Source organism: Otolemur garnettii, unplaced genomic scaffold (assembly GCF_000181295.1).
Source record: "Otolemur garnettii isolate 467f Iridium unplaced genomic scaffold, OtoGar3 scaffold00004, whole genome shotgun sequence".
NCBI lineage: Eukaryota > Metazoa > Chordata > Mammalia > Primates > Galagidae > Otolemur > Otolemur garnettii.
In genome coordinates, this window is record NW_003852399.1 from 12,461,403 (window position 1) to 12,482,069 (window position 20,667).

The window sequence follows — 20,667 nt, forward strand, 5'->3', positions numbered from 1 at the left end:
CAACTAAAAAAGGAATTCACTTGAGGAAGTTCTCACTTCTGGCTACTATGGCCACATGGCTAATGGCTTCTGGCCTGTGAGACGAACCCTGATACAAACCAAGCACTGTTGACCCAGAATTAATGGAACACAAGGTTGCCCCTTGCTCATCCACCTGCTGTGGCAATCTGAGAAGGATAAAAGTAATTTTTTTGTGTGTTGTTTAAAATCTCAAGGGTAGGAGTTGCTGACAACGGGGAGTGCATGTGCTTAAGTGTCTGTTTTTCCTGTTCATTTTACTTTTTAAATGACTCTAAGAAACTAAACACATAACTTAAAGAATTATTCCCTCATCTGTATCTGTCTCTTCTTCACGCTATAAAAAAGTATTTGCAGCAATTTTAAGATTCCTCCCTGGCGATACTGCAAACTCGGTTGTATTCATCATTATATATCGGAGTATAGCTAGAACATTGTGTAGCAAACAGAAGACACTCTACATATATAGGTTGACTGAATGAACCCCCACATTTTAGAGCTAGTTTGAGGTTTTCATGCTCCATAGGCGCTGCAGAGCCATTAAAATAATTAGGGGGGAGCCAAGGGGCACACAAAATTGCCCGATAGCTGTTCTTTTCTTTAAAACATGCATAAAAATAAAGCTAAATGTAAACACGCACTGCACTGGCGGACATTATGCGCCATTTACCAACTCCGCAAGTCGGAAATACCCTCCAGCTAGAGAATCACTTTTGCGCTTGCTCAGTTCTGGGCTCCACGGCAAAAGGGAGGGTTCTAAGGAAAAGGAAATGGTAACTGCGCCTGCGTTGCTCCTTCCCCGGCTTGGGCTGGCTGCGCAGGCGCACAGGTACCATTTTGACCGTAAACATCCTGCCGATTTGAACCGAGGATTTGGGCGGCAGGAAGAGCTGCTGCGAAGCGGCAGCCATCTTGTTTGTTTGAGTGAATCGGAAAGGAGGCGGCGGCTGTGGCTGCAGCTTCTCCCAAGCTACACTTCACAAGGGATTCCCCCTTTCCCCGCCCCCTCCCCCGACCCTTTTCCCCTCCCCGGGCCACCCAACCCGCCCAACTCCCAGCGAAGAGCAAGGTAGGAACCTCAGCCGACCCCTTCTTTCTCTCCAGCTCCCTCCTCCACCCCTTCCCCGCGGTGCTGCCTCCAGGGAACCGGCCCCGGGGGGAGCGGGAGGCCCGGGCAGCTCTCGGCGCTCTCCCGCGTGCTGCCACCCTCCGTCTCCCCCGCGGCGGCGCCTCCCGTCCAGGCCTCTCCGCCCCGGGCCCGCCCTCGGCCAGGACCCGCTCACGCTGGGCCCGCATCATTGCTTGTTCGGTAACAAATGGTTCTGATCGGTTTTAACACCTACGAAAGCCGTTACGCGGCTGGTACCTTGGGGAGCCGGCCCTTCTGTCCCCAAAGGAGGCCGAGGAAATTCTGGGCCCCGCAGGGAGGGGTGGAGGTTTGAACGAGCCCGCTCTCGCGACCGGGCCGCCTACTCCTCGGATAAAAATGGCTGTTCGGGAAGACGCGGGATTCCCGGCGGGAAGAGGCGGTGGCGGGCCCGGCTCCCGCGATGCCGGCCCAGAGGGGCAGCGACCGTTCGCCGGGCTCTATTGCAGGGATCCTGGCCGTGCGGGAGGGACCTGCTACTCAGGGCACGGTGGCGCCGAGGGTGGCGGGGACCCCTGGGCCAGAGACTGCTACTATCTCTCCCACCACCCTTTTTTTCTAAGGGAAATTTTTACATTGGGAATATTAAATATTGGGCTGACCAGTAGAAAACGTGGTGAAGGGAAGTTGCTTCTGTTTCTTAGGAAATTAGCATAATTCTTCCCGCAACTTTTCCAATCATTTTTTTAAAAGTAATTAAAGATATTCGGGTGTTGTAGAGACCCTTTGGAGGAGGCGTGTGTTCCTGGTAAATGCTGATCCCTTTTTTTTGTCGCTGAAAAAGGCTTTACGAAAATGATTCGCTCTGATAGTGTGTGGGGGGGTGACACTGTCCGGTTGTGCCGCCAGACTTAGCGGCAGCGGCCTTCTTGAAATTTGAAAGAAGGAAACGCTGGGGGGATTTGTTTGGTCACTCTCTTTATTAGGCTGACTTCAGCTTTCTAAAACGCGTGTGTGTTGTCAAGGGTTTCTGGTGAAGGATTTTGTTCATTGATTTCTCTTTGCAATCGAAAGTTAATATTTGCTCTCATTATATACTGTTAGACAGTAGCAATTGATTTCTGGTGGGGGGCTGTTATCATAAATTGAGTGTAAATGCTAGTGAGCTGTGTGTCTGCAGAATTTTGGAGGACAAGTTGAAGCTTTCTTAAGCTGTAGTCATTATATGGTTTAATGTTGGAGGCAACTATTTTTGGAAAGGCATTGATGCCATATTCAATGAGTAAATTATTTAACAGGTTGTATAGTTGAAGTGACAGCAGTGCGTAACTAATAGGCTGTATAGTTGAGGTGACAGCAGCGCATAACTAATGGTCATACTGCTTTTTATACACGTCAGAATTACGTTGGTGGAGCATAACCTTTACCCTAATTGTATTTAAAAGGCCATATGGTAGTATGCTGTAGAATAGAGCGTTCCATTTAATGTGGTGTATGATTGAAATATTGTTAAAGTTGAGAAATTCCAGATGAATTCAAATGCAGAGAAATTTTCTTTTACAGTTGGTATGGAAGGGAGATTTTCTAATTCTGGAGAAATAAAGATTGTGTTTTGTTTTAATGTCACGTCAGAGTTACTAAGCATGATCATGCTGGATTAATGATCTGCTGCAAGAGTGTTTTCAGAGTTATTGTTTGCATTTACAGTGGCACTGTGTTGAGTATGCTGTTGTGTTTGATGCTCATAATCCTTGTTGGTGAATATTATTCCCACCTTACAGTTGAGAATGCTGAAAACTTAGATGTTAAATTACATGTTCACCATTGCAAAACCACTAAGGAGGGAGCTGAGTTTGAACCTAGAACTGATTGTGAAACCCTTAGTCAAAGGATTTGAGAACCAAAAGACAGGAGAGCTCTTGTGTGCAGGGTTGGAAATACCTTCTGTCTCTGAGAGCCCCGCTCCACCTCCCAAACACATAGTTCCATCCTTACCTAACAGGTTGCTGTTTTCCAAGGTTAGTAAATTGCCAGACTTAAACCTTTCAGGATTTTATCAGTATCAGGATCCTCAGTAGGAAAACTGAGCTACATAGAGGTTGAGCAGCTTCTCTTGCCAATTTATGGCAATGCAGGGTTAGGTCTTTACTCCAGTGTAGTAGTTTTTAGTTTGAATAGGTGATGTCTACGTGTAGTATAAGTATGTTGGGAATTTAAATCAAATGGTTCTAAAAGGAAGGCCTCACTTTCCCTGCATCCCTACTTTCCAGGAGTAATCAGTGGTACCAGTTTTGTGTGCACTGCACAGATACATTATGCTTATGCAAGAGCATATAAATAGAGAGCCCCTTTTTTTTTAAACTTCAACTATTCCTCATTTATCCTGGAAATTTTTCATATTAATTTTTTAATGTTTGTTCAAGGCAGAATGTGTATTGTTCCCAGGGGGATTGGTGCTAGGCAGAAAATTGTGGCATGCTCAAGTCCTTAATATTAAAGGACTATTAAGTGTTTATAGAAAACCTACTAGTGCATCCTCCTGTGTGCTATAAATTAACCTGTAATACCTTAGACAACGTAAATGCTATGAAAATAGTTATACTATATTTTTATTTTTGTTGAGTTTTCGTTTTACTGTTTCATTTTTTTGTTTTGGGGGGCCTCCTAAATATTTTAGATCTCTAGTTGAGTCCTCCTCAAATGAGGTACTCATGGATACAGAGGGCTGACTTTATTGTGCTGTATGGGTGTATTAAATTTTCCTGGTGTGCTTATTAGTAGCAAGATAGGTTATTTCTAATGCTTTGCTATTCTGCTCTGGCAAGGTAGCATCGCTTTGTAGTTCTGAAGTTCAAGCTCTACTTCCACTAAATACTGTATGACATATACCTGTATTCTCTTTTGCTCTCTTCTCTCATCTGTAAAACAATGGACCAGTTCACTTAAAGGATAGCCTATGAAATATAAACACTTTTAGTGTTTAGTGTTTTCTTTTGGTTTTTCCTATAATATGGTATAGTATATCTCTAAGTATATCTTTCATATTGATTATTGAAAATGCAATTTCTGGCTAGAACATAAGTCTGAAGTTTTCTTAAGAAGTTGCCAGATTGTCCTTGAGAGAGGTCATAGCAAATTTACCCAACAACTATCCTGCCATGCTTTCTAGTAGGTGTGTGAAATATTAGTAATGACTGATACTTTCCTGGAAATATGGGGGGTTTTTTTTTTTTTTTTTTTTTTTTGAGACAGAGCCTCAAGCTGTCCCCCTGGGTAGAATGCCATGGCTTTACAGCTCACAGCAACCTCCCAACTCCTGGGCTCAAGCGAGTCTCCTGCCTCCGCCTCCCAAGTAGCTGGGACCACAGGCACCCGCCACAACGCCCGGCTATTTTTTGGTTGCAGCTGACATTGTTGTTTGGCAGGTCCGGGCTAGGGATTCAAACCCGCCACCTTAGGTGTACGTGGCTGGCGCCTTAGCCGGTTGAGCTATAGGCGCCAAGCTGAAATATGGGTTTAAATTTGACTGAGTCTTTGGAATGATCTTAAAGAAAGTGCTTTTTTTTTTATTCATAAGTATTATTTTTTTATTCATAAGTGTGTTTTATCTCATTTCACATCAGACTTTAATTTTTTTTAGGATCAGTTGAAGAAAGATGCTTGTTGCTTTCAAAAACTGATTCAGAAATCATGAAATTGATAGGTTTTCTGAAAATCTTTATAAAGGTTTAGAAATGTAGAACCTTCAAAACCTACAGAAATTAGTCAGCCTTTTTTTAAGGTTGGATAAAGTTTGTTATTAACGAGGAAAAAAATAAGCTTAGAAAAGAGTAATGATGACACTTTCTCTTTATTTAGATATGTCAATAATTGTTGTACCAAAGCTCCTTTGACTTCCTTTACTTATTAGGGTGATTTCCGCTTGCTAATCATTTCCCAGATTAATTTTAGCACCATTCTGCTTTACTTACCTTCCAGCCCATGCCAAGAAAGCATCTGTTTAGGAATCTCTGCCTCTGCATAGCTGGGATATTTTAGGCATGGTGCTCTGACCAGCAGCTGAAGTGCTGGCCCCAAGTTACTGACACCTGTTTAAAAGTGCCAGTAGTTTTAATTTCTTAAACCTCTAAAATTTTTTTCGTATGTCAATTATAAAATCAGTTGGTATGTCCTGTTTACTTATTCATTAAACACATACAGTGTTTTTAGTAATTGTCAAGTGGCAGACAGTATTCTATGAACTAAATATCCAGGAGTTGTCTGTTTGTTTGGAACACGATTGTTTGCTTCCATAATCATATTTAGGGCTTGTCAGGTACAGTAGTGACTGTATTTCTCCGAACACCCTACCATATTGGATTTCTGTAAAATTCTTTGAATTTTGTTTATAACACGGTAGGGGCAGCTCAAGTTTTGTGCTGACTTTTTAAGAACTAAAGTAGAAACTATTGGAAACATAGGCTATAGTTGATTATGGGAAGTATATTTTGATCTATACTAAGTGGCAAGGCCAGGCACCGTAATCCTAGCACTCTGGAAGGCTGAGGCAGGTGGATTGCTTGAGCCTCAGGAGTTCGAGACCAGCCTGAACAACAGCAAAACCCATCTTTAATAAAAATAAAAATAGAAAAACTAGCCTAGCATGGTGGTAGGCGCTCTGGAGACTAAGGAAAGGGGATGGCCTGACCCTAAGAGTTTGAGGTTGCCTTAAACAATGACGAGATGGGCACAGAGCACAGACTGAGACTCTGGCTCAAAAATAATAAGTGGCAAATAAGGCACCCTTTAAATGTGACTGTTAAATGTTTCTATCTTAAAGTATGTAGTCTGAATTCTTCCTAGTGTAGCATTCCTTCGTTCTTAAGTCCAAATTTAGGAGAAAGAGTTTATACAACCTTAGGCAACTCAAGCCTGTTTTGGTTTTTTTTTTTTTCTTCCCCCTTTTTAGAAAATCTTCCTACTAGGAACGAATGATCCTCTGGGAATATTATGTTCAGAGAATGAGAATTTCAGGACCCTTTTCCTATTAAGTGATGGAAAATCGAGATAAGACAAACCTGAATGCATTATTCTTGTGCCGCCACCCCCTGCCCTACCAGATATTTTTGATGTACTTGAAATCTTTTGCCTGTGATATTATAACTAAAATATATATTCTATATACAACATTGGAAAGAATGGGCACATTTTTATTTGAAAGTACAGTAAGCACAGTTCTCATTTTAAAATACACATTTTGTGAAAACATGAAAATCAGAGTTACTCTGTATCTTCTTATAAAGTTAATTCAAAAGAGATTTTACATTCCCACTAGCAGTGCCAGAGATCCATTTTTTTTCTGTATTCTTGCCAGCATTTTATGTTGTCACTGTGTTAACTCTGGGCCTTAATTTGCATTTTTCAAATGGCTAGTGCTACTGAACATCTTCTCATGTTTATTTTGCTGTTGATAATCCTATTCTGTAAATTTGTCATTTCTTTCCTTATTTCCTAATTGGATTTATTTTTTATTTCAGAATTTTTACAGTTCCATACGTATTCTAGATCCAAGTTCTAGTCAGATGTGTGGTTTGCACGTATTTTTTTCCTGGTCTGTGGTTTGCCTTTGCATTCTGTCAATGGGGTCTTTTGTGAAGCAAAAGTTTTTAACTTCATGAAGGCAATTTATTGAGTGAGAACTTTGTCTCATGTGTTGTGTATTTGGTGTTAAGTCTAAAACTTTTTACCATGCTTTAGGTAACTGAAAGTTTCCTGTTTTTTTTTTTTTTTCTCTTCTAAAAGTTTTGTAGTTTTACATTTAAGTCTATGACCTATTTTGAATTAATTTTTCTATAGCATGAAGTTTAGGTCAGTTTTGTCACGTGGGTCTTTTTTGTCTATGGATAGCATTCAATCACTCCGGCACCATTTATTGAAAAATCTGTCCTTTGAATTGCTTTGCATTTTTGTAAAACATCAGTTGAACTTAACTGTGTGGTGCATTTCTGGCTTCTCTATTTCTTTTTCTGGATCTTTGTGTTTTTCCTGCTGCCAGAACCTCCGTGTTGAGGATTATAGCTATATAGTAAGTCTGGAAATTGGATTTTTTCAAAATATTTTTTGTTTTTTCTGGTTCCTTTGCCTCTTAAACAAATTGTGATATATCCATCCCATGGACTACTACCCAGCAATAAAAAGGAACGTACTACTGATAGATGCAACAACTTGTATGATTTCAAGAGCATCATGCTGAGTCCAAAAAGTTATATACTATATGATTCTATATTTAACTTTTATCAAAATGGAAAATTAGAAATGTGGGAGAGTGGTGGTTGCCAAGACTTAAGAATAGTTGGGAGCAAGGAACGGGTATGACAGAGCTTTGTGGTGATAGACTAGATCTGTACCTTTCTGCACAAATCTGCGTTTGTGATAAAATGGCATACAAATTATGTAGGCACATTAAACCACTGTCACGTCCTGGTATTGATACTGTATTGTAGTTATGTCACCATTGGTAGAAACTGGGTAGAGTACAGAGGACCTGTCTGCTATTTTTACAACTCCTCGTGAGTATAATTATTTCAAATTTAAAATTTTTAAGTAGTTTTATGTATTGTAGTTGTACTTGATTTTATTTCTATAAAAGCAAGACATATATCTTATTCTAATCATAAGTATTAGAGATAGAAATTCACTGGACAAAGTAGATTTCTTTTAAATCTGTGAAAGAAGGAAATTAAAGAATATAAATCAAATATCACACAACTAATATACACTTCAGGTCTGGGCTTTTGGAACTACCTTTCTTTTCTGAATACATAAGTCTGCTAAAAGAAAACTTAAATGTTAGTAACAAGCTTGAGATTCCAAGACTATTTTGGTCATAAGATAAATTTTATATTGTACCATTGTTGTGGATTCAGCATTGAAATTATAAATGGACAAGTGCTTTTTAAGTTCTTGAGCTAAGAAAACAATGCATAAAATACTTTCTTTGAGTCTCAGTTTTTCTAAATTACCCTTCTATAAAATAGAGACAAGACCAGGATCTTAGCTTTGCGGGATCGAATGTGAAATGCTTCCAGTGCTTGTCATGTGGTAGCAGTTTTACAAAGCATTTAGCTGAGAGTCTCAATTTTAAATGGGATTCTTAAAAAATTTTCACATTAGCTATTATCTATATCTGGGTATTTTTCTTAAACATTCTCTTCTTGCCATGAAAAACATACTCTCTAGTTTTTATGCAGTAATTTCCACTGTCAGTAATCAAGTAGGGATAGAATAAAGGCCTGAAGGAAACTTAATCTTTTTGTTTCTTTTACCTTCAGCTCTTAATATTTTAGGGACCATTTTTTGGCCCTGTCGAAATTAAAGTAATTGTTTTAAAATGCATGTTACACATTTCCTCAAGATTTTTCATAGTTCTTGCATTAAAAAGAGTAGGAAACTTTGTTTTCAGATTTCTTACATCTTGATAAATATTTCAATTCTCATATGATACTTACATTAACTTTCTGTCCTCTCAGGTTGCCTTCTATTTCATAGCCAACTGGAACAATGTTCTACGCACACTTTGTCCTCAGTAAAAGAGGGCCGCTGGCCAAAATTTGGCTAGCGGCCCATTGGGATAAGAAGCTAACCAAAGCCCATGTGTTTGAGTGTAATTTGGAAAGCAGTGTGGAGAGTATCATCTCACCAAAGGTATGTTTGATGTTGATAATTTCTATTTGTTGATGGTTTATTAATATGGGAAATAGCAGTTGTAAAAACACTAAGTAGACATATATGTATATTGGAGGCAAGGAAAATTACAGGTTATCCAAAGTTTTTCTCTGTTATTATATGAAGTCTTTATCACTGCTAGATACAATTTGATACGATAACAATTTTTCTCTTTAACAATTTGCTAAAAGCACGAGTGCTCTAATTTGCCTATTTTAGAGGCAAATAAACACAAGCTGGGGCAGTGTCCAAATATTTTATATTTAGCTTTCTAGGTATTAGAAACTTGTATTTAAATATATATATAAGTGTTTCTGGTTTAGGAATTTACAAAATAGTCTGAATAAGAGATCCGTTAATTAGAACAGGTTTCAGGGGCCAGATCCTATCTTATTCACACAGCAAGTACTATCCATATCCCTTACTTTATTACCTCAGTCTCACAGGCCTACTTGCTTTTTCTTGAAGGTAATAAGCTTTTTCCCTATCTCAGAACTTTTATACTTGCTGTGTCCTTTCCAAGGAACACTCTTTGCCTGAATATTTGCTTGCTTGTTTACTGTCTGCACTAGGACAGAAGCCTCATGAGTGTCCTTACCTTATCTGCCTTGTTTATTGATCTGTTCCTAGAGGAACTTTTATTGACATCTTCTAAAACTGTTCTGAAGCAGTGAACACATGTGCATTTCACAAATAGTAGAACTTAAAGAAATGATGCATAGGGGGTTTGCTTTGCCAGGAAGGACTTTTAATACATACACTTGCAGTTGCCTTCCATATCATTGGCATTTCATTGGAGAATAGACATAGAGGAACTAATCTGAAAGGAAAAATCCTTCAGTATAATTTAAGTATATGTTTCCATCTGTGTTTTTTCTGTACCTTGTATCTACGTACACATACGTGCACGTGTACCACATGTATGTACCAACTGTCTTCTTATGAAAATGCTCCAGATCACAGCTGTGTGTGTTAGCATCAGGAGCTACTCTTCTTAGAATTGCCGGTTTGGACAATGTTGGGATGCTGTGTTAGGTAAAAAGAGTAGTTTTTATTTCAGGGTGGGCGACAGAATAAAGCTGGGGATGTGGCTCGGCACCTGAGCCCAAGCGGCTAGGGCTCAAACCACATACACCAGAGCTAGTGGGCTCAAATCCAGTCCAGGCCTGCTAAACAACGATGATAACTATAACCTGAGAATAGCCCAGCTACAACCTAAGAATAGCTGGGCTTTGTGGCAGGCGCCTGTGGTCCCAGCTACTTTGGAGGCTGAGGCAAAATTTCTATTAAAGAAATTTTTATCAATTTTATCAAACTATTCTAAGATAGTACTAATATGAAAATTTTAATAAAATGAAACCTTTACAAACAAAAATAAGAAAATACATGGTCTATACTCCTATAACCTAGAGAAACCTCTAAAAACTGCGTTATATTGTTTGTAACAAACTGCATTAGGAACAGACCTATCTGTTCCTATCTATAGGAACCTATCTGTAGGAACCTATCTGTAGGAACCTATCTATAATTATTGGTATTCACAAGGTCGTAGTCTCTTCTCCAGAGAACTTACATAAAATTTAACACAAACTTGACCTAGACTGAAGTGATTTTAATATTCATAAATTCACTATGAAAGTGCTAATGTGTATGAGTAAAGAATATTATGTGTCTGTGTATATACCCACTTCATTGCCCTTACAATATTTAGGATACTCTGAATTCTAAAACACATTTGGCCCCTAGGATTTCAGGTAAGCAGGTAACAGACTTATAAGTCATTGTTTGGGTTGTATTATATGATTTCTCTTTTTGAGTAGTTTACATTATTTCTAATTTTTTGCAGTTTAATGCTTATCCAATACAATGCAACCATTAAAAATGACAGTGGACCAGTACAATGGAGAAAAGATAGTCTTTTCAAAAAATGGTGCTGGGACACCCAACTGGACAACAGGCAAAAAAAATAATAATAATAAAACAGCTGAACAGACTGTATACCCTTCAAAAAAAAAAAAACTCAATTGCGTTGTAGACTCAAAAAAAACACAAAACTGTAAAACTTTTAGAAGATCATATAGTAGAAAATCTTCTAGATGGTGGATTTGGCAATGACTTTTTAGATTTAGCATGGAAGGCACTATCCGTCAAAGAAAAAATTATAGCTGGACTTCATTAAAAGGAAAAATTTCTGCCCTGCAAAAGACATTGTAAGAGAATGAAAAGACAAGCAACAGACTGGGAGAAAATTTTTGCAAAAAACAAATGTGATGATTGTTATCCAGAATGTACAAAGAATTCCCAAAATTCAACAATAAGAAAACAACATAAGTAAAAAATGAGACAAACTTTGATACCTCACCAAAGAAAATACACAGAAGACAAACATATGAAAAGATAGTCAACATCATATGTCATCGACGAATGCACATTAAAATGAGATCCTACCACATACTTACTAAAATGGTCAAAATCCAAAATGCTGACAACACGTAAAACTGGCATGGTTATGGAGAAACAGGAACTCTCATTCATTCCTGGTGGAAGTGCAAAATGGTACTACCACGTGGGAAGACATTTTGGTTTCTAACAAAACGAAACATACTCCTCAAGAGAAAAAAATAATAAGTTCAAGAAGGGCAGGAGGAGGAGATTCAGTAAATTCCCACCTAACAGATACACCTAACACATCCCTTGGGTGAGGCACTCAACTACAAATTGTTCTTTACCACACGAATGCAAATAATATAACCTATCTGGGAAAAAAAAGTAAAAATAAAACCTCCAAAAAATAAAGAAAAAAAATTAAAAATAAACATATTCGTACAGTCTAGCTCCTTGGTATTTACTCAAAGTAGAAAACTTAGGTCCATGCAGAAACTTAAACACAAGTGTTTATAGCATCTTTGTTCATAATTGCTAAAACTTGGAAACCACTAGGTAAGATGTCCTTGAGTAGATGTATAGATAGATTAGCTGTAGTGCATCCAGACAATGAAATTATTTAATGCTAGAAATAAATTATCAAGTCAGGAAAAAATGGGAAGGAACCTTAAATGCATATATTACTGAATATGTATCTGAAAAAGCTACCTACAATGTGATTCCAGCTGTGTACACTATGGAAAAGGTAAAAATTTTGGAAAAAATAAAAAGATGAGGGCCTGGACAGGGAAGGCAAAGAACAGGATTTTTTTTAGGACAGTACAACTGTTGTGCATGATCCTATAATAGTAAATACATGTCCTCATACATTTGTCCAAACTCATGGACAGGAGTTAACCCTGATGTAAGCTATGGGCCACATTGGGTAATGACGTGTCTATGTAAGTTTATCAGTTATAATATACGTACTACTCTGATGGGAGAAGTCAGTGGTGGGGCAGGTGGTGCATGTGTTGGGGAAGGAGGCGTATGGGAAATCTATGTACCCTCCGCTAATTGAAGCTCTGAACCTAAAACTGGTGGTAGAGCTCTGGAAAGAGCTTTTCCTAGATCCAGTCTTGCATCAACCATTGTAGTATGTTGCAATACTATTTTGATTTTTACATACACATAACATGAAGAGAAATTATGTGTACTTGCACAGATAAAAACACGCACATAGGAAAGCCTACAATACATACAAAATATTAAATATTTGCCTAGGTGATAGGATTACAGGTTGTTTCTTTTTTGAAACTAACCATCTAGTAAACATTTCTTGTTAAATCTTTGTTCATATTCATAAGTCTTAAGATTGATATTTAGGAATGTAATTAATGGGTCAAGTGTTACACATATTTTTAAGTTTTTTTGTTTTGTTTTGTTTTGTTTTGTTTTTGAGATAGAGTCTTGCTCTGTCACCCTGGGTGGAGTGCAGTGGCTTCATAGCTCATAGCAACCTCAAACTCTCGGGCTCAAGAGATCTCTGCCTCTGCCTCCCAAGGAGCTGGGACTACAGGTACCCGCTACAATGCCCAGCTAGTTTTTCTATCTTTAGTATAGATAGGGTCTTGCTTTTGTTCTTGCTCAGGCTGGTCTCGAGCTCCTGTGCTCAAGAAATCTATTTCCCTTGGCCTCCCAGGTACGAGCCACTGCACCCAACCCTTATTTTTCAGATTTCATTTTTTTTTAAGACAGTCTCACTACGTCACCCTCAGTAGGATGCCATGGTGTCACAGCTCAGCTCACAGCAACCTCAAACTCTTGGGCTCAAGCGATTCTCTTGCCTTAGCCTCCCAAGTAGCTGGGACTACAGGCGCCTACCACAACACCCAGCTGTTTTTTGTTGCAGTTGTCGTTGTTTAGTTGGCCTGGACTGAGTTTGAATCTGCCACCCTTGGTGTGTGTGGCTGGTGCTGTAACCACTGTGTGATGGGGGCCGAGCTTATTTTTCAGATCTGTGATATGTGTTAACAGTATGCTTTCTGTAGTCAAGTTATATGAGAATGTATATTTTCTGGGATTTTTTATTAGGTATACTTACTGAGATAATAAGTAAAAAGAAAAGGGTATATTTCTTTCTTGAAATTGATATGTATAGCTAATATAATATCTAAGAATGTTTGATTTAAAAAGATAAATTTTTTTGTAGTATATGCAGAGTACTTTGTACTTCTTTAGGAATACTACAAAAGACTATAAAATAGGCCAGACTCCCAACTGCTACCAAAAAATAGTGGGGTGTGTTGGCAGCACTTGTAGTCCCAGCTACTTGAGATGCTGAGGGGAGAGAATCGCTTAAGCCCAAGAGTTTGAGGTTGCTGTGAGCTGTGACACCACAGCACGCTACCCAGGGAGACATAGTTAGACTGTCTCAAAAGAAAAAAAAAAAAGACTATGAGATAGCCTTATAAATGAAAGCTTGCATTAATAGCCACAAAGCACTTCAAGAATAATGAGCGGTGGTGCCTATAGCTCAGTGAGTAGGGCACCAGTCACATAAACCCAGCTTGGTGGGTTGGGACCCAGCCCAGGCCAGCTAAACCGCAGTGACAACTGCAACCAAAAAGAAAAAAACAGTAAACAGTACATTTTGGTTCAGCGCCCATAGCACAGCGGTTACGTCACCAGCCACGTACACTGAGACTGGTGTGTTCGAATCCAGCCTGGGCCAGCTAAACAACAATGACAACTGCAACAGAAAATAGCCAGCCAGACCTGTATTCCCAACTACTGGGAGGCTAAGGCAAGAGGATCACTTGAGCCCAAGAGTTTGAGGTTCCTGTGAGCTGTGACGCCACGGCACTCTTATCAAGGACGACATAGCGAGACTCTATCTCAAAAAAAAAAAAATAATGTAAAAGACAAGGCATGGTGGCCCATATCTCCTAACACTCTGGGAGGCCAAGGGGGTTAGCTTGCTGAAGTTCAGTTTGGCAACAGCCTGAGCAAGAGTGAGTCCACTAACTCCACTGAAAATAGAAAAACTAGGCTGGTGTGGTAGTTAGTGCTTGTAGTACCAGCTACTTGGGAGGCTAATGCTGGAGGATCTCTTCAGCGCAAGAGTTTGAGGTATGAGTTCTGATGATGCCAGGGTATTCTACCAAGGGTGACAGAGTGATATGATGTCTCAAAAACAAACAAAAATACTAATGTGAGATTCAGTATTCAGGGTGAGAGATAATAGGAAAAGAATGAGGCAAATACCTAGTCTGAACATAAATGTTCAAAATTTCTTTGGCTACAACCAGAAAGTTTTATTGAAAGAACAAGGTAATATAAACTCACACTTCCCTAATTTCTCAAATCACACCATAAAACTTACAAAATTCTAAAATAACAGAAAATTGGTAAACATTTCCTTAAACCTTAAATTATGATTAGTATATATAAAATAAAATGGCATATTTTAAGTTATATATATACTCTCTGGAACAGTCTAGGACCCTACTTTTCACTCTCAGGCTCTCCATTTATAGGTGTTTTATGTAATGTACAACAAATTATGACGTTTGCAGCTATAAGTTTTTAGATAATCCAAAGTTATGCCAAATTTGTGATGAAATCTAGGACTTAACAGATGCTAAATTCCCGGTACAAAAATTTCCAATTAAAATATTGTTTCTAATGGAAAAATGGAATCTACTTTTTTGTGGTCCTATGAAATTTAAAATTAATACTGACTGTACCTTCACCTGAAGACAGGAGAAAAAAAAAATCTCTGTTCACCATTAGTTTGTCTAGAACTATAAACTTTCAAAAAGTGGCGGTTAGGTAAAGCCTTTCTTGATTAGTTTGGTTCAGAGTTTAGCCTAGGAGTAGGTAAAAAGAGGTCTGACACTCCTGCTTTTCAGCTAGTTTGTATTACAGTGTGTAAGTGTAATGAAGACCATAGGCTATATTACATATTTAGGTAAAGCTCTGTGCAAAAGGTGTAAGGGACTCTTCTAAAGGAAAAGTAGGGGAGAGAAAAAAAAAGAGCATATAACTTTGTAGTTGTAGTCCAGTCACATTCTTGACACTTGTTCTAAACAGTTAATCCAACATTTGCCACAAAGCAAACATTAGAAATTTTCAGGTTAGTTTAGTCTGTGGAAATATCTTTATATCTTGTTACAATTTTAAAAAATCAAATAAAAACCCACTTAGAAATGATTTTTAAAAATCAAAGTTATTCATTCTGTCATACACACTATGGTGTTTTACATTATTATTATTTTTTGAGACTGCATCTGCCTGTTGTTCTGGGCACAGTGACCTGGTGTCATAACTCATAGTATCCTTAAACTCTTGGGCTTGAGCAGTCTTCTTGCCTCAGCCTCCCAAGAAGCTGGGACTATGGGTACCTGCCACAATGCTCGCCTATTTTTTAGTGGAGACAGGGTCTCATTCTTGCTAAGGCTGGTTTTAAACTCCTGAGCTCAATCCACCTGCTTGTAATCCTAGCATTACAGGCTTGAGCCACCACGCCTGGCCTCCTCCATTAATATTAATGAAGATCTACCTTGGAAAAAGGCTGACCACTGTATTTTTCTGGTTAAAAAAGATGAGTACTGTTATCCTTTATTAGTTGGTATGCTTTCTAATTAAGTAATAGAAACTTAATTATAAGTGGCTTAATAAGGGAGATAACAGTTTTATCCAGAAGTTTGGAAACAGGAAGATCTGAGATTGGTTTGGCAGCTTGATAACATCATCCAGAGACTTGCAAACTTAAATTACTTTGTTGGCTTTTTGTCCTCTTACTTCGGGCATTGTACAGGGGCGACTGGATATAGTATCAAGCTCTTCCTACTGGCAAAGCAGGAATGGGTGAAGGAGAGGGAGGCATTCTTTTTTTATTGGGAAAAATCTTCCTTAAAAACTCTTTGGCTGTTTTCGTTACAAACAAATATTAGCAGAGAGGAATGATTCAGTGATTATCTTTGAAGGCTGAGAACATTTGCTTCTCAAGCAATATTAGAGTTCAGTTAGCCAGAAAGGACCAGTAGCTCTGGATTAGCAACCAAAAGTGCTTCATAATGGGTTGACGATCCAGTCTGCAGGATGATTAGTACTACCTTCAAGTTTATGTTAATTCTTGAATTACTCTCTCGTCTGTCTTTTGGGGGACACTCAGGGAATTTATAGGTAAAAAACAGGTGATTAGGAAGCAACTTTAAGTGATGAGAAGTTAATGAGAAAGACATAAAAATTCCTATGGACAGTATAAAATGCCAGCTTTGAAGTATGATCGGTTCTGAAACTAAAATTTATAAATTAGGTTAATTTTGTGTTTTATTCATAGGTGAAGATGGCATTACGAACGTCAGGACATCTCTTACTGGGAGTTGTTCGAATCTATCACAGGAAAGCCAAATATCTTCTTGCTGACTGTAATGAAGCATTTATTAAGATAAAGATGGCTTTTCGGCCAGGTACTGAACTCTTTCTTTTTACTATGGAATTTCTCATGTTTTCTAGAGCAACATGTTTTGTTATTAGGAATATAAGGAACTCATCAAAGATAAGGCAAGGCTTGAGGAGTCAGTGGTTGGTGTTATATGCTGTGTCTGCTCTACCTCTGCAGTAACGTAAAGCACCTCTTTTTCGTTTTTCCTTTGGGGCTACCTTTCTCTTTAACCGTTTTTCAGCATAGAACAAAGTCATCCGAGGCTGCAATAATTGAAAACTAATTGTTACATGATGATTTTTTAAAATGTGGCTCAGAAAAGACAATCTTAGGATTTTGTACTTTTTCAGAATAATTTTAATGTACTCGCAATGTCACATTTAACTTGTTAAGCCTTTTCATACTTTGTAGCTTTTGTTATTGTTATTTTGTTTTAGATAATGATTGGCTCTAGAACTGGACTCTACCAACTAGACTTCCATCTGAGTAGATAATTACTAGGGTATTTATCTGAATTTACATATCTTTCTGGAATTTTTTTTAAAGCATTGATAAAATTTTAATTAAAAGAATCTGAGGCTCGGCGCCTGTGGCTCAAGCAGCTAAGGCGCCAGCCACATACAACTAAGGTGACGGGTTCGAATCCAGTCCGGGCCCGCCAAACAACAATAATGGCTGCAACCAAAAAATAGCTGGGTGTTGTGGCGGGCACCTGTGGTCCCAGCTACTTGGGAGGTGGAGGCAGGACATTCGCTTGAGCCCAGGAGTTGGAGGTTGCTGTGAGCGGTGAAGCCATGGCACTCTACCCAGGGGGAAAGCTTGAGGCTCTGTCTCAAAAAAAAAAAAAAAAGAATCTGAATGTATAGGAGAAGTTCCATACAGTAGTTTCTACTAAGGATACTTCAGTACTTCAGTTTATTTTAACATATGAATAGTACAATTTTGAGATCTCAGGTTTCATGTAAAAGTGAAATACGTAGACAGAGGCTGTGAAACTTACATGAATTCTAACATATGTGGCCACTAAGTGTGTTTGTTTAAAATACATGCTTTTTTGTTAATTATCTTTCTCTTAAAGTAAGGTGTATTTATTATAGCCAGCTTGAAAAATATAAGACAGATATTAAAATTGAAATTGTGTAATCCTGTCTATGTAAAATAACCAACTCCTTTTAACATTTAGGATACTTGTAGTCATTCTTTTCCCCCCTCATAAACATAATTCTTAATTAGAAACGGTTATTAGTATTTACTTGTTGGCATGTCCATTTAAAGATTTATCAGCTTAATACATAATTAGTGATTTGGCCTGTAATTGCAAAGCAAGTACAGGTTATAATGATAGAAAAATAGAAGAATTTGTACTTCAAGGTCTTTACATCTAGAATATAAGCCTAGGAAGTTACATTCATTTCACTTCCCTTGTAATCTGTGGTGTGACCAGACGTTTAAACTTAGCATTTCCTTTTCAGGTGTTGTTGACCTGCCTGAGGAAAATCGGGAAGCAGCCTATAATGCCATTACTTTACCTGAAGAATTTCATGACTTTGATCAGCCACTGCCTGACTTAGAGTATGTGTCTGTTTTGTTTTGTTTTTTATTGTTAGCTTGGTATACAAAAAGCAAGTGTTAGCTTCCAAATGTATGGTTTTCCTTGAAATATGTTTGATATTGAGTTAACATGTAGCTAAAATGCATATGATTTCGTTTAGGATAGCATATAAATATGAAGCATATAATCTAAAATGTTTTCTTCTCTAAGAAAATCATGTGGGTGTCTACTTTAACACAGCTTAGAGATGAGAGTTTTGATGTGCTTAGGCCAAAGCTTGTGGAAACTGAATAGTTGTCCAGGGATGTACTTTACATAATGATATCAGTAAATGCAAACCATTGTTTTATGATATTTTTCAGTTGTATGTTTAAGTCAGCTCTAATTGTCTCTGCCAAATACTGAGAGCCACAATTTTTTTTTAAACAAACATGTGAGATAACTATCTATGGAGAGTAAGAGAGGGTTACAGTCATGGCACACATTTAAGAGGAGAGATGGAGTCATACAAATTTTGTTTCCCAGTTCATATAAAAGTTACATTTACACTATATCGTAGTTTCTTGAGTGTGGAGTAGCATTATGTTCAGAAAAATACACAATTTTAATTCAAAAATGCTTTATATGTGAAGGTTAATCATTACCAGCCTTCAGTAGGTCATATTCTTTTTGCTGGTGGAAGGAATTGTCTTTGTATTGATGACTGCTGAACATTTTATCCTGAAATCCAACAGCAATTTGGTTATATCTTCAGGCCCCACTTCTAATTCTAGTTTTTTGCTATTGCCACAAAATATGCAGTCACTTCTTCCACTGAGGTCTTAAGCCCTCAAGCTGTCCATAAGGGTTGGAATCAGCTTCTGTCTAGGTTAATGTTGGTATTTTGAACTCTTCCCTCGAATCATGAATGTCTTAGTGGCATCTAGAATGGTGAATCCGTTCCTAAAGGCTTTCAGTTTACTTTGCCCATATGCATCAGAGGAATCTCTATGGCAGCTTTCACTTTACAAGCTGTGTTTTTTAAATAATACATGAAAGTCAAAATTACTTTTTGTTTTGTAGGTTGAAGAATGTTGTGTTAGGTATGAAAACATGAATCTTTTCGAACATCTTCATTAGAGCTCATAAATAACTTGGTGCATTGTCACTGAGCAATAATATGTTAAGAGAAATCTTTCCTGAGTAGTAGATCTCAACTATGGGCTTAAAAAAGTCAATAAACCACGCTGTAAACAGACATGCTGTCATTCGGGCAGTATTGTACCATTTGTAGAGCACAGACAGGATAAATTTAGCATAATTGTTAAGGGCCCCTATGATTTTGAGAATGGTAAATGAGCATTGTCTTCAACTTAAAAGTCACCAGCTACATTTACATTGACTTTCTAACGAGAGAGTCAACCTGTCCTTTGAAGCTTTGAAACCAGACATTGACTTCCCCTCTCTAGCTGTGAAAGTTCTAGGTGGCATCTTCCAATGTAAGGTGGTTTCATCTGCATTGAAAATTTGTTGTTTAGTATAGCCACCTTCATTGATGATCTTAGCTAAATCTTCTGGATAACTTGTTTCAGCTTCTTCATCAATACTTGCTGCTTTGACATCCACTTCTCTGTTCTTCCTAAAACCTCATGAACCAACCTCTGCTAGCTTCTAGATTTTCTTCTGCAGCTTTCCCACCTCTCTCAGGATTGAAGAGAATTAGGGCTTTTGCTCTGGAATAGGCTTTGACTTAGAAGGGAATGTTGTGGCTCATTTGATCTTCTATCTAGACCACTGAAACCTTCATATGGAGGAATAAGGCTGATTTGCTTTCTTATTCTTCTGCTCACTGGAGTAGAACAGTTAATTTCCTTCAAGAACTTTTTGCATTCACAGCTTGGCTAACTGCTTGGCTCAAGAGGTGTGGCTTAACATACCTTCCTCACTGAGCTCAAGCATTTCTAGCTTTTGATTAAAGTAACAGACATGGGACTTATTTTACTTGAGCATTTAACTGGCTATTGTAGGGTTTTTGACCAGACTAATTCAACATTGTTCTATAATACTTAAGTGTATAGGAGGCTTGAGTAGAGGAACAGAGATGGGGAATAGCCAGTTGTCTATAAAGTGCAATAAAATGAGATATGCTTGTATATTACTTATCATTTCAGCATCCTCAGTTAAAACATGGGCTTTTTTCTCCCTCAGTTTAAATTGAGACTATATAAAGTATACAAAGTACATTAACTGCTTAAACTTACTATTTGATTTTTGGATTATATTAGAGTTCTTAAGTATTAAATATTAAGGCTTCTAAAATTTGAATAGGGATTTTTTTTTCCTTATGACTTAGACATTACAATGAGACGTCTAACTAAAATGTATTTGACTTTCTTTTAAAGTGACATTGATGTGGCGCAACAATTCAGCCTGAATCAGAGCAGGGTGGAAGAGATAACCATGAGAGAAGAAGTTGGAAATATCAGCATTTTACAAGAAAATGATTTTGGT

General features: G+C 38.0%; 1 protein-coding gene across 1 annotated transcript in view; it reads left to right on the forward strand.

Annotated features, from left to right (window-relative positions):
• The first annotated feature begins 833 nt into the window (after positions 1 to 833).
• RAD21 (RAD21 cohesin complex component) overlaps positions 834 to 20,667 on the forward strand; it is a 33,941-nt gene continuing 14,107 nt past the window's right edge. Inside the window, exons 1-5 of the mRNA XM_023518194.1 lie at positions 834 to 1,087; positions 8,614 to 8,788; positions 16,521 to 16,650; positions 18,098 to 18,197; positions 20,559 to 20,664. Coding sequence (XP_023373962.1) covers positions 8,645 to 8,788; positions 16,521 to 16,650; positions 18,098 to 18,197; positions 20,559 to 20,664 — 480 coding nt within the window. The 5' untranslated portion in view covers positions 834 to 1,087; positions 8,614 to 8,644. The remainder of the gene's footprint in view (positions 1,088 to 8,613; positions 8,789 to 16,520; positions 16,651 to 18,097; positions 18,198 to 20,558; positions 20,665 to 20,667) is intronic.